General features: G+C 37.9%; 1 protein-coding gene across 7 annotated transcripts in view; it reads left to right on the forward strand.

Moving 5' to 3' along the window:
- The window catches only part of Herc1 (HECT and RLD domain containing E3 ubiquitin protein ligase family member 1), a 162867-nt gene that overhangs the window by 79232 nt on the left and 68453 nt on the right, over positions 1–15182 (forward strand). For all 7 annotated transcript variants that reach the window (XM_050126066.1, XM_050126103.1, XM_050126079.1 and 4 more), the window contains exons 27-32: positions 4585–4800; positions 6004–6124; positions 6367–6604; positions 6711–6895; positions 11300–11455; positions 14317–14423. In XM_050126066.1, the coding sequence (XP_049982023.1) occupies positions 4585–4800; positions 6004–6124; positions 6367–6604; positions 6711–6895; positions 11300–11455; positions 14317–14423 (1023 nt within the window). The remainder of the gene's footprint in view (positions 1–4584; positions 4801–6003; positions 6125–6366; positions 6605–6710; positions 6896–11299; positions 11456–14316; positions 14424–15182) is intronic.

Here is a 15182-nt window from a genome sequence, read left to right on the forward strand (position 1 = left end):
TTTTTTTTTTTTTTTTTTTTTTTTTTTTGGTTTTTTCGAGACAGGGTTCCTCTTTATTCTTAAGTTCTTTTATTAATGAGACTAAGAACCTCAAGTGGAGATCCAGTTTCTCCTGTATCATTCAACAACCATGAAGAGATACCAAAATTTCAGTAACAATAGAGACTCATTGCTATAAAAGCTATTAAGAATAAATTTCCAGGCAGTATTGGTGTACAACTTTAATCCCAGCACTCAGGAGGCAGAAGCAGGTGTAACTCTGAGTTCAAGGCCAGCCTGGTCTACCCTAGTGAGTTCCAGGGCAGCTAGGGGTACACAGAAATCCTGTCTCGAAAAACCAAAATAAATAAATGACAATTGAGTGTTCAACCCTACAGAAGATAGTTATATCATCCTCTCCAAGGCTCAGGGATTATTTCATTTGAGGGGTTAGAAAGAATTTAAGAACTGGAAGACAGGGAGAATGTAACACTATTAATATAAACCCAGAGACAGATATTGGGGCTCAACCTGAAGGTCAGAAAAGTAAAACAGCCAGCCACTGGGTGTTTGAAATTGCCAGTCTGAAATGGTGGTCCTGCCTCCAGGAACCTCAAAGTGAGACTATGTCTAAGAGCTGTCTCCTCCCATTTAATATTCCTCTTTAGGGCTAGGATTAAAGGTGTGCACCACTACCGCCCTGTTTCTATGGCAAACTAGTGTGACTACTGGGATTAAATGTCACCGCTGCCTGGTCTGTAAATTGACCAGTGGGACTGTTTTACCCTCTGATCTTCAGGCAAGCTTTGTTTATTTAAATGTAAATGATAAATCACTATAGTAGAAGGTTTGCAAAATGCTATTTGTGGGTAATGAATAGCCATTGTCATTATGAATCTCAACTACAATGATTATACTGGTTCTACACAAGAATTGGCCCATTAACAAGCATGCATGGATGGAGCAGGGCCTCGGGACACCAACCCTTGCTACTGAACTATCTCCCCCTGGCTGATTCATGGGAAGGAGCTGAGTGTCCTAAATCTTGACTTGCAGGCAACAGTGGTCTGTCTCACTGGGCATGCCTTGTGCATATATGAGACCTGAAAGCCCATCTCCACAGTGATGACACACTTACTCCAACAAGGCCACACCTCCTAATAGTACCATCCCTATGAGATTATGGGGGCCAATTACATTCAAACTACCACAGACCCACTAATGAATAAACCCTCATACATGAGAGTACCCAGGATGTTTGCATAGTCACAGAGTAACCCTTAAATATTTATTAATGATTATTTTAATATGTCCATAGATCCTTTGATATTCCTCCCTCTAACAGAAATTAAATCCTTTCCCCTTGTTAGTGAGCTGGACTTACTGACTTGCTTCTAACGGGATATGGGAAGGGGAAAAAGAATAACATAAGAAATCTGGCAGATAGAATTTTAAGCAAACATGATTAATAATATTAGTATTAATGTGACCATCATGTATCCTTAATATAATATGATATTACTGAACACTATAGCTCTCTTCTACAGATCCCTAGCTATAGTCTAACGATGAGCAGTGTTGGGAGGGGTGCAGGGAAGGCAACTCCAAATTTAGGAACATACCCTAAAGTATATAAAGTGTCACTTCTCTTTCTACAGACTTTAGTATTGTGAATAAAATAATGAGTCTGCCTAGAGAAAACACATTGTCTTTTATTGGGCAGGAAGCTACTTCTCTTTCATTATATTGACGTGAATAGAATAGTGAGAATGCTTTGAATAATTGTATTTTCTGTATTTAGAATAGAGGCCACTTTGATTTCAACAATAATGAACATTGTGACTATATTAGTGAGTAGATTTAGAGCATTATTTGTTCTTAGGAATGGGCCCACATTCCTTTCTACTGTATTTAGCAGTATGAATAGGATAGTTATTATGCATAGAAGAAGCACATTGCCTTTTCTAGGGAAAGAGGCTACTCTGTTTCAGCTGTTTTTACAATGTGAAAAGACTAATGAGTATGCTTAGAATAAACACTTCACCTTTTCTAGGTAAAGAGGTAACTTCTCTTTCAAACGTATGTGTCTAGAATATTGAGTTTGCTCAGAAGAAAGACATTGTCATTTCTAGGAAAAAAGGCCAGTTCTCTTTCAACTGTATTTTACAGTGTAAATGGAATAGTGAATAGGCTTAGATAAAAAAGAAAAAAAATTGACTACTCCCAAGTATCATGGTCATGAAAAATAAAGACTGTATATTATTACAAATATTACAGATTAATGCCATCTTAGCTCAGGACTTCTTTAACAATTGCCATTCATGATCCTTTTTTTGTTTTTTGTTTTGTTTTGTTTTTCGAGACAGGATGTCACCGGAGTTTTAGAACCTGTCCTGGAGCTAGCTCTTGTAGACCAGGCTGGCCTTGAACTCACAGAGATCCAGAGATCCGCCTGCCTCTGCCTCCCAAGTGCTGGGATTAAAGGCACTTCCACCACTGCCTGGCTGGAAATTTCCTTTAAAACAATTTTTGGTAGCAGTTATCAAAGAGGAAAGAAAGTTTGTGCACTAATGAGATGGATTTGTGTGTATTCATATGTAGAGATGAGAACAAGAAGTCAGGGTTCATCATCTATTACTGTCTTAGTTAGGGTTTTATTGCTGTGAAGGGACACCATGACCACAGTAACTCTTATTAAGGAAAACTTATTCATTCATTCATTTATACATACAGTATCCTGCCTGTAGGCCAGAAGAGGGCACCGGATCTCATCATAGGTGGTTGTGAGCCACCATTGTGGTTGCTGGGAATTGCACTCAGGACCTCTGGAAGAGCAGTCAGTGCTCTTAACCGCTGAGCCATCTCTCCAGCCCCTTAAGGAAAACTTTTAATTGGGACTGGCTTACAGTTCAGAGGTTTAGTCCATTATCATCATGGCAGGAAGCATGGCAGCATGTAGACTGACATGGTGCTGGAGGAGCTGCTGAAAGTTCTACATCCAAATAGAAGGGCAACAGGAAGGAAGACTGTAGCACACTTCTTCCTACAAGGCCACATCTCCTAATAGCACCACTCCATATGGGCCTATAGGGGCCATTTTTATTCAAACCACCACAATTACTCTCTCCTTTATTTCTTTGACACAGAGTCGCTCACTGAATGTCTGTTTTGACTAGGCTAGCTGGCCAGTGAACTCTTAGGATTCACCTGTTTCTGACCCCCAGTGTTGGGGTTACAGACCCACATAGCTGCACCTGCTTTTTGTATGAGTGATGGGGGATTAAAACTCAGCTCATCATGTTTGCAGAGTGAACAGTCTTACCCACTGAACCATTTTCCTGGTCCCGAGATTGATTTAAAAAAAAAAAAAATCCAAATTTTGCTCATCTTTACTGTAGTAATCATTACTGTAGGAATCTAATCTAAGATTGAGATCTAGCCTTTTGTTATTCTTTTCTCTCCCTCTTCATTTCTGTTCTGTTTATTCTAGACATAGAGTCACTTCATATACCTCTGGCTGACCTGTCTATTTGGGAGTAGAGAGATGGCTTAGTGATTAAGAGTACATGCTGCAGAGACCCGTGTTTTGTTTACCCAGTACTCACCTCAGGTGGTTCTAAAACTGCCTGTAACTCTGGCTCAAGGGAATCTGATGCCCTTTTATGGACTGTATCGGTATCTGCATGTGCAAGGTGCAAATACACTCAGGCATACACACACATAAAGTAAAAAAAGTCTTAAAACTCAATTAAACGAAGAGTTCATCTTGACTGACTAGTTGATTAGTTGATGTTGCTGGATGCAAAGCATCTTCAGCCTTTTTCAGGGTTGATTTTCAGTACTTTGATTTTTATGATCATGATGATTACTGTTAGGATCACTGCTTCACATAAAAAAAAACTATATAACTTCTGTAAATATAAAACTATTTTAAAGTAGAAACTTGTTTTTTTATTTTTCAAAGAAGGGTCGACTGAGCAATGGGTAGTCCATTAGTGTTTAAAGAAAGTAGAGTCAGAAACTCAAGTGAGCCTTGGACAAACCATGGAAAGGTACTTCTGATTCTGGACTCAGAGTATTCATTCTATACAATCTTACTACTTGTACTTATAAAACTATATAGTTTTGACCTGTTAGAGCTTCTGCACTTCATAGTAGCTCTTTGAGTAGGATAGACACTGAATTGTTAGTCTCATTTTGCATTTAAAGAAACTGGGACTCATGAAGTTCAGTGATTTTCCTAAGAAGACACACCATGCAGGACAGTCTGGCCTTGATACTTTGTCACCAAATTTTACATTTGCTACTTTAGGAACCGAGGTATATTATTTAGCATCAGAGCACTTTAAATCCTGAGTTCAGTCCTCAGTACCAACCTACCAAATCTCCTCTTCCCATTGTATGTGTGGCTTCTGTTCTATTAAAATATTCTTAAAAAGACTTTAGATATGTCTTGATATAATAAACAGTAATAACAAAATATTTATCTTAACAGATTCCTAAAATGTCAGACTTTCTTTGTCCTAGAATAGCATATTACCTATGGTATACAGAATTCCTTATGTTTGACTTTAGTGACAGACTCTCAAATGTTTTTCTTTCAAGCTTCGTTTGGAGGCACTTCACCAGATCCTCACTCTATTATCTGGCATGGAGGAGAAGGGTAGCATCTTGCTGACAGGAAGCAGGTCAAGTTCAGGCTTTCAGTCATCCACTCTGCTCACATCTGTGAGACTGCAGTTTCTAGCAGGGTGTTTTGGTTTAGGCACTGTTGGACACACAGGAACCAAAGGAGAGAGTGGCCGATTGCATCACTATCAAGTAAGTACATGAGTGACACCTCGTTCTGTATTCAGTTCTTTGGTTTTTTTTACAGAGCCAACTGGATGATGTGGAATTTGGTGATGTATATGACCACAGTTAAAATTCTTAAAGCTTTTGAGTTACTTAAGATGATGTGGAATTTGGTGATGTGTATGACCGTGGTTAAAATTCTAAAAGCTTTTGAGTTACTTAAGATCTGTCATTGTTAGCCAGGCAGTGCTTTAGTCCCAGCACTCAGGAGGCAGAGGCAGGTGAATCTTTGTGAGTTCGAGGCCAGCCTGGTCTAGTTCCAGGACAGGCTCCAAAGATACAGAGAAACCCTGTCTTAAAAAACCAAAATAAAAAAATAGATTGATCGATCTGTCATTGTTTGGCTAAGTTTGTAAATTGTACAGTTGAGATTAGGTTGTTAATCATACAATTGTGCTTTTGGGGAGTTGGTTGGCTCAGCTTTATTAATCTATAGTCAGATAAGGTAGAGCTAGATAGGAGTTGGAATTTGGGAAGATGGTTTTTAATACTTACATCTTAGACTTGGTTATTCTTCCTGGCTTTTCTGTTCTGGTTTTAAATTTGTAAATTTGTGCTTTGTTTGTTTTGTTGAATTTTTTTTAAGATTAATTTATTATGTATACAACTATCTGCATCCATTTATACCCACTCGCCAGAGGAGGGCGCCAGATCTCTCCTCAGATGGTTTGGAGCCACCACGTGGTTGCTGGGAACTGAACCCAGGACCTCTGGAAGAGCAGACAGCGCTCCTAACCACTGAGCCATCTCTCCAGCCCCATGTTTTGTTGAATTTTTGCAACAGGATGCTCTATATAGCCCTGGCTATCCTGGAACTCACTGTAGACCAAGCTGGCTTCAATCTCATATAGATCTGCATGCCTGTGTCTCCCAAGTGCTGGGATTAAAGGCATGTGCCAACTTACCCGGCATTTATAAACTGTTATGTCTTTATTTAGATAGGTATATATGTCTTTATTTAGATAGGCAAAGCTGCCTTGGAAGGAGGAATACACAAAGAGTCAAGAACTACCAATCATTTTAAACTAGTTTTGTTATAAACTTTTCATATACTTTACTGAATAATATCATAGGGCCCTAGCATAGACTAAGGCTAAAATGCTGTTACTTTTTTTTTTTTTTGAAAAAAGGTATTATTGCTGATTTTAAAAGTAACTCTGTGTGATTTAGGATGGGATCAGAGCAGCTAAAAGAAATATTCAGATTGAAATTCAGGTGGCTGTCCATAAGATTTATCAACAGTTGTCTGCTACTCTAGAGAGAGCCCTTCAAGCAAATAAGCATCACATTGGTGAGTAACTTCCTGAAAATAAAGATTAAGGATATACACTTTGGCTTTATGTAGAGAATTGGCTCCATTTTATGTTTAACACTAGCAGATCAACTGACAAATAAGAGCAAAATACTTAAAAATTGATTAGTACTTTATATTATTATTTATAGTTTGGAGAAGCTTATTTTAGTTTCAAAAAAGTTTATTTAATCTCAAAGAGATTCTCAACTGTCTTTCTATTTTTGTTTCTTTTTTTTTAGAAGCCCAGCAACGTCTTCTTCTGGTTACAGTTTTTGCCCTCAGTGTTCATTATCAGCCAGTGGATGTTTCTTTGGCAATCTCCACTGGTCTGTTGAATGTATTGTCACAGTTATGTGGCACAGACACCATGTTAGGACAACCCCTGCAGCTGTTGCCAAAGACTGGTGTTTCCCAGCTTAGCACAGCTTTGAAAGTGGCCAGTACAAGGTTGCTCCAAATTCTAGCTATCACTACAGGGTAAGTACTACAAAGGTATTGGAAGAACTAGATGGGGCTTTTTTTTTGGTATAGTATTTATCCCTTTTTGTATTCCTGTTACAATTTTTCCTTTTATTTCACACAGAACCTATGCTGATAAATTGAGCCCAAAAGTAGTTCAGTCCTTGTTGGATCTACTCTGTAGTCAGTTGAAGAATTTGTTATCCCAAACTGGTGTACTATTTATGGCCTCCTTTGGAGAAGAAGAAGGTGAAGAAGAAGAAAAAAAAGTTGACTCCAGTGGAGAGAATGAAAAGAAAGATTTCAGAGGTAGTATAAGCTTTTTTTTCTTTCTTGTTATATTAGATACTTGTTGAGGCTCTGTAGTGTGCATATGATAAGAACATCAGCTTCAGCCGGGCGGTGGTGGCGCACGCCTTTAATCCCAGCACTCGGGAGGCAGAGGCAGGCGGATCTCTGTGAGTTCGAGACCAGCCTGGTCTACAAGAGCTAGTTCCAGGACAGGCTCCAAAACCACAGAGAAACCCTGTCTCGAAAAACCAAAAAAAAAAAAAAAAAACACATCAGCTTCTCTCTGTTACAGTATAAAGGATTTTTTACTGTTTGCAGCCCTTTCTCTGCACAGAGGCGGCTTTCTGACTGAGCCTCCAAGGCTCTGTTCAGTCTGCTGCTGCTTAACAGTACTACCCAGCTCAGCTGCAGGGACTTGGATCTTAGGTGACCAATTTCTTCAGGCTATCTAGGGAAAGGCTAAGATGCTTTCTGGGTTATTTAATGCTAACAAATCTCCTCTAACTACAGTCCTGACATAAATGTTCCCTGAGAGTAGATGGGCTTTGATAAGTGGCAACTGGGTTATACTCAGAACCAAACTAACCAAATTCTTTCTTAAACTTGGCCAGTATAATTTTTTGTTGCTGATACAACATTTGTTTTATTGTAAACATGGTTTTTTTTTTTTTAGTTTCTTTTTCAGTTGTAGTAAAATATCTCGGCAAAAGCAACTTAGCAGAGAAAGGTTTTATTTGGTTAAAAGTTCTAGATTAAGCCCATCGTACAAGCCCTAGCAACAGGAACTTTAGAATCAGCGCAGTGGCTTTCACTGTTTTCACAGAATATGAAACTAAAGCAATGACTTCCAGTAGAGTTTATGCCCAGAGCAGTAGAATACTGCCCATGTTTTTAATGTAACTTCATGAATAAAGGTCTAAAATAAAATTGGTCATTATTCCGAAAAGATTGTGAGGTACCATGTCTCATTCTCACAAAAAACACCAGGAGCCCTTTGAAAGTTCCCTTGGGTCAGGTGGACAGATAGAAGTGAGCAGCCTACTTCACCATTCTTTGCTCAGTTCTGTCATCTCTAATATAAGGGTAATTAGAAGCCAACTTGTGAAAATCGTTTTGAGGACTAAGTAACTTTATATGTTTAAGCACAGAGCATTATATGGCACATAATGAAAGTAAGTTTAGTGATGGTTAATATTTAATATTTTAATAAATAATATTTGAAATTAAATAGTATTTAGATCATATAAATATTGTTGACTTAAGTGGGGGAATAGAGAGAAAATATTGAACAGATAGATGTAAAGTGATAAAGCATTGTTTTTGTTATCACTGATTGATACAGAGTCGTGATAGAATCAAACCTGTAAGCGGATTAAGTGCAGTGCAAGAAACTCAAAAGAAATATTTAAATCTCTTATGTGAGAATGTAGGAGGCTATATGGTTTCAATTAAGGACTAGCTTTTTAGTTTCCCAGCTCAATCCAGTGCCAGGCTTTTTTTTTCTTGGTCATGTACAGAGTTATCTTATACAGAGAGCTTAGGCAGACTCACCAGTGGAGCCAAGCGGTGGTGGTGCACTCCTTTAAACCCAACACTCAGGAGGCAGAGGCAGGTGGATCTCTGTGAGTTCAAGGCCAGCCTGGTCTACAGAGCAAGTTCCAGGTCAGCCAGAGTTACACAGAGAAACCCTGTCTAAAAAAAAAAAAAAAAAAAAAAAAAAAAAAAGTGTCCTTGCCTCTTTCTGCTTTTTGAGATCCACTGGAGGATAAAGTACTGTTAAGGTACCAGGTTCTCACCAGTCTGTACTGAATACTGCACATCCAGACAACAGGGAAGAACTACAGAGGTACTTCTTAGCCTATACAGCCTCAAGATAATTGAACCCTTAGCTGGATGTGCTGGTATATGCCTAGAATTCTAGCACCAGAGAGGTTAGGGCAGAGAAGAACATGAATTCCAGCCCAATTTGGACTACATAGCGGTGCCCCATCTAAGAAAACAACAAAAATTGGTGGTATTCAATATCATGTAAAGAAAGATACAGTTTTTCTATGATTGAGTCTTGCTGTGTATAACAACAGTTGAAGCCATGTCAGTTCCTCTCTAGTTGTTCTAGAGAGAGGGTCCAGTTTTGAAAATGACTGGGAAGGAGAATAACTCTAGTCACCAATGGCCAATCATTCAGAATCAGGCTGCTTAGGTATGAAGAACATCCAATATATCTAAAATATATAATTAGAAGGAAGATGTATCCTTCATTTTAAATATAGGAGTGTACCATCAGGGTATGTCAACCAACTTGAGGTCTCCAGGCCCAAACTGGCCTTGAATCCTCCTGCCTCACCCTTTTTCTCCTGAATGCTGGGATTACAGGTATGCACCACTACATTTGACTCTAATTTAATATTGTATCCTAGAAATACTTGCTGAGGTAGGAGATAGAGTACACATGTTATACTAGGTATAAAAGAAGACTTCCTAGAAGAGGTAATCTTTGAATGACTTGAAGAGATATACAGGAGAAACCTTGGAGTGAGAGATCTGAGTTCACAGAACAGGCTGATACTTCTGTGTTCTTTGAATTAATATTATAAAAAATGTTTTGTATTTAAGTAAAGAAGAGACAAGGTACTGTTAGGAGGAGATGTGAAGAAGTAATCCTTAGTTCATCTGTTGATCCCAGCAGTTTAGTTCTATCATAGTCTTGTTCACCCTTCTCAGCAAAACAGAAGTCTTCCTGTGACGGTTGTTTGCTGACTATTAATTATCAGTGTAGCATGTCCCTTTGCAAAGGTCGCCTTTCACAAAAGACTTCTCTTTGTATTTTTTAATGGAGCATTCCAGAATCTCTCTGAAAGTAGCACTACAGACAATTATCTCCAGATTGTTACAGCTGTTCATGTTGTGTTCTTCTTGAGAACTGGCATGCTATTCTTTCGCCTTACTGGCACAATGCTAGTCCTCTCTACATGGGATAGAGCCAGGATAAGCAAATGTGAAAAGTAATTGAAACAAAGGATGTGTGTGTGCTATTCAGATAGTGGAGAGTTCTGTGTGACTTCAAAGTCAGGAAGCAGAGGGATGAATTCTGGTGCTCTGCTTGCATTGTTTTCCACTTTTCTTCATTCTTGGACCTCAAAATGGATAGGGAAGAGGAAAACAGCGGGAGAGATACAAGAGAAAGGCTGATGCTGATGCTGGTCTGGAATCTGAGACTACTAGTCAGGGCACATACATAGAGTTTGCTCCCAGTAAACCAGACTCATTTCTAGAATATGGTTTGTTTTGCTTTGTTTTGGGATCTGAGAACATATGGTTTTTTAAAGAATTATTTATTTATTTTACTGGCAGGTAAGAGGAGTGTATGTAGTATAGCCCAGGGTGGCCTTGAACTCACAAAGATCTTTCTACCTCTGCCTCCTGAGTGCTAGGATTAAAGGTGTATGCCACCACTGCCTGGCCTCTATTGCTAACTAGGGTCTTCCTCCACACTCTGATCCTCAGGCAAGCTTCATTTGTTATAGCACAAACAAATATTACCACATCATCCTATCATAAGGGTCCCTGGGAACAAACAAACAAATGCTCCTACCCACTGAGCCATCACACCTGAAGATCTCTTTTAGAAATATGATACTTAGAGATTTGACAGGAAAGCAAGAATCAAATCTTTCTGTTTTTGAAAGTGTAATAAAAGTTATGAACTTTCTTCCTAGTCAAATACATGTAAATATACACTTGGCGATACACTTACAGACCATCTTCCCCAAAATTCTATATAGTGAAATTCTAGACTTGACTATTATGCATTGCTTTTTGCAATAGCAATTCTTTAAGAAAAATGGATAAAATAAGTGCATATATATTATACAAGGTATTAGTGTTCAAGTACCTAATAAGAAGCAACTTTTCAGGTAGGAAAGATTTGAGTTCTGGTTTGAGGTTATAGTACATCATAGTGAGAAGGCATGGCAGCAGGAATATGAGAAAACAGGAGTGTAAAAGACACATTTTTACATCTACAGGAAACAGTGGGGCAGAGGCTAAGCTTCTGGGATGCTTGCTGCCCACATTCAGGGTTGGTCGACCCTTCTCAGTTAAACTTCTGGAAACACCTGAAGGAACATCTCCTAGGTGATTCCAAAACCAGTCAAGTTGATAACAAAGGTTAACTGTCACATACACATTCTAACACACTTACTCTTCTGCTACACACGTATAAAAGAGGTTTCATCAGGATTCATTTCAATTTTTACCTTTCCCTATCCTCTAGTTTTCAAAAATTGGCATGGCAACTTATTGAAAACCTAGACTGTGCTTAATGCAATTGAAGTATAAGCTGATAAGATAAATTTTACCTTATTCTTATCCTGGGATTGCTGCCTTTCAGTTAAAATGTAAACTTATCTCTCCACTTTTCAGCTGCCCTTAGGAAACAACATGCAGCTGAACTCCATCTAGGAGATTTTTTAGTGTTTCTTCGAAGAGTTGTGTCTTCCAAAGCAATTCAATCAAAAATGGCTTCCCCCAAATGGACAGAGGTACTGCTAAACATAGCGTCTCAGAAGTGCTCTTCAGGTATGTCTGTTGCCTCCGTTTAGAGTGCTTTTATGTGTTGCATGTATTTTATTAAGGTGATGCTAGAATTTTGACAACACTGGGCACCTGATCTTAATTTCAAGACTTTTCTTCTTTGACTTTTGATTATTTATTTGATTGATAGAAAATGCCAATTTCACAGATAGTAATTGGTAAAGAATTAATAATGCCAAATGGTGCTGGAGAAATTATGATTTAGTCTAGAGAATTTGGCCCTATTTGTTAATATTTAAAATGTACTAAAAAGTAGAGATGTATATAGTATATAATAATTTGCTACAAGTTTGACCTCACATTTTAGATTGTCAGATCGGATCTGAATTTATCTGTCCCCTCTATGATGATATAAGTTCAGCTGCCTTGATTGTGACTTCCATTTTTGTGGTATCTTGACAGTTCTATGTAAGTTTAACTCCTAGATCAACCCTAGAAGTCTAGTAATCTTAAACAGGTTCCTAATAGCCTTTTGCTACTCTAGTCTTTCCCCATATTTTTGATAAAATATATAAAACAAAAATTAAAATTTGATCATTTAAGTATACAGTTCAATGCATTAAGCCTATTTACTGTATTGTATCATTTTCATCCATTTCCAGAACTTTCTTATTATCCCTCCCTAATGTGTTTGAAACATGTAGAATCATAATATAGTATTCCATGTTATTGATTATTATGTGTTTACAGTTTTTAATATACTTAAGTAATGTTTATCAACTAATATAACTTAGAGCTTCCTTTAATGACGTGAAATTTATGTTTTTAAAGTATAAAGTAAAAGATACTCAATTATTTCACCTGATCCTATTAGGCATGTGTATACGAAGAGTACCTATTTATACACCAAAATTTTGTCTGTGCCTTTTCCAATGTTATAAAAGCACAAACTACGAACTGTGCATTGAAGGGTAACTGTAGTCAACATATAATATGTACACATATGCAAGCTTAAACAAAAAACTCAGAAGCATTCCAAGCTCTGGAGCAGGAAATGGACTAGAGTAAGGGAATGAGAGCATATGCTTAGGCTTTAGATGCTCACAGACCTCTTAACAATTCTGTTCCTACTGCATATGGAGTCTTGGTTAAATTATTAAACTCTCTGAACCTCTGTTTCCTCATTAAACTGAGTTGTAATTCAGACTCTGAATTTAGGATTAATATATATTACTACTGCCTGGGAGGGGGGGGGTTCCAGCCTCTAGACAGCACAGGACTTGAAAGGAATCCACAGCATTGGCATATACTAAGACTTTTCTATCTCTGGCGGTTAGGGGGGAAGACATGTACTCTCTTGATGGTTTCCTTCTTTATTCTATATTCTTCTCTTCTTCTTTCCATGTTCCTTCTACTGTATACTTTTTTTTCTATAGCTTATATACCCCAACAAAGTTTTTCAGGCAATATGAAAATTACAATGTAGTTACATTCTGTTTTTCAAGTGAATGATTGCAATGAATACAAAACAAACAGTAAAAACAGCATGTTTTCCATCTCCCTTACTTGATTAAACATTTTACATATTATCAGTGAAAAACAAATTGTCCTAAGAACCCACATACATTCGTTCATACCCAAGCAACTTTTATAGATTAACCATGTGGACAAGTAAGGGTATTCTTGTCAAGTCTTTCACTGGCAGGCTGCATTTTGCAGTAACAAAGAAAGGTCCAATTATTTTATTGCTTACCTTGAAAGGTAATTTTGCAAGGAATCTTAAATGAATCACAAACTTATACTTTTATATATGAAAAAGAATCAGTCAACTCTACTTTAAATCTTTGAAGTACATACTCAATAGTTTTTTATATCGGGAGATTGAGGGAAGAAATGGGTATAAGGAATTAATCATCACCTTTGATTATCACCCAACCCTAGCAAGGAAAGTACGTCAGCTAGTAACAATTGGGTTGCTTTGTATTTTTAACCTCAGCTGTGTCCTTGTGAACTTTAGATTGTTTTCTAGGGTTTTTCGTCTCAAAGCTATTATCAAAACATCTGATCTAACTTGAAGTTGTTTTAAAACTTTGTTTCAGCTAATGATACACAGCGAAGCCAGTGTCTGCGTCTTTCAGCATTAAGATTAAAAGAATTTGAGCCAGCCTGGCTTAATCATTAATTTGAGCTATGATCTGTGCAACTCCTTATGTCAAACTCACAGGCCCTGGCTGTGTAACATTTCCTTGTATTTATTTTTATTCATCAAAATTCTGTATAAGCTGACATTATTATTATCAATAAGATAGTACAGCTTAGTGAGGAATCACCTTCAATGACAATCCACAGGTGAAAATGCACAATAGAACGGGATGTTTCCATGAGATAAGCACAATGCATTATAGGCCGTGGGGGTCTCCCCATATCCATTCACACCATGCCAGATATTAGGGAACGATAGTAGCAGCAAACATGTAAAGGCACAGCAGAAGCAAAAACCATTCTGGGATCTGTGGTCTCTGGCTTTGCCTATCTGAGATTGACCTATCAGGGTTTCTCCTGGTGGGCTGACACCTTGAACTTCAATAGCCACCTGATGCTCATCTGGCATGGCTACTGGCAGTATACTAAGTACATACTCTACCTCTGACACATGTGGTTGCAGTGCTTGTCCAATGAAGACATAAACTGGAACATGTACATGATGTATGTATATATACTAACAGGCATAGAGTAGGTCCAGAATTAATATGACAGTAGGTTTAAATGTAGGTCTGTTTCATTTATGAACTGCTTTGTAGCCTTAAGTAAAAATTTTTACATGAAGTTTATTTTAACTATATCTGTCAGTCATATTGATAACAACAAGACTGGTTTGCTCACCACACCTCCACCACATCCCCCAGGCATTCCTCTGGTTGGCAACTTAAGAACAAGGCTCCTTGCACTTCATGTCCTTGAGGCCGTGCTACCAGCTTGTGAATCAGGTGTAGAAGATGACCAAATGGCCCAGGTTTGTATTTTTTTTTAATTGGTAGAAAATGGTTTTCACATCTGTAGTGTGATTCACCCAAAACTAAGAGTTACTACAATCTCTTTAGTTGTAAATGTGTCTTATCTTCAGTAGATTCTTATCTTCAGTATCTTCAGTAATCTTAGATTACTTCTAAGATTGCTTTTTTCTTAAAGCCTTTGTTCTTATGGAAGAGGAGAAAATAAATTGTGGGATGTAAGAAATAGAGGAGTAGAAAATACATGTAACGTCAAAAGGAAAAGATAGTTTAGAATTGCTGATTGCCAGAGAGGACCTGATGCCCTAGGCAAATCTCGTATCTGGAGATGGCCTTGAGAGCGAGCACTCCTGACACCTTGCCTGATCTTTCTCTGTATTTCTTAATTTTCCTGTTTGCAGCTGACCGCTTACCAAGAGATCAAAGTACGTCCTTGGCTTGGCTCCACTGTTCAATAAAGCAGTCCTTAAGGAACTGAAGTATGCCCCATGCCACATGAGCCTGGGAAACTTTATTATTTATGAAACAGAAGCGGCTAAAGTTGATATGTTATGAGGGAATCATCATAGTGAATCAGATTTAGAGAGAAAAGGAGAGTTAGAGAAAATTCCCCTTTATGGAAAGATTAGCTAGATCTCAGAAGCCCTGGAGTCCTTATAGTAAGAAGGAAAGAAAGGAAATTATTGATAACATGAGACTAGTTTTAATATATTGGTATAGGAACTATCATGAGAAAATGAGAAAACTATTAGGGGATATGG

This window comes from Alexandromys fortis, unplaced genomic scaffold (assembly GCF_014885135.2).
Source record: "Alexandromys fortis isolate MF-2015 unplaced genomic scaffold, M_Fortis_MF-2015_v1.1 scaffold_22, whole genome shotgun sequence".
NCBI lineage: Eukaryota > Metazoa > Chordata > Mammalia > Rodentia > Cricetidae > Alexandromys > Alexandromys fortis.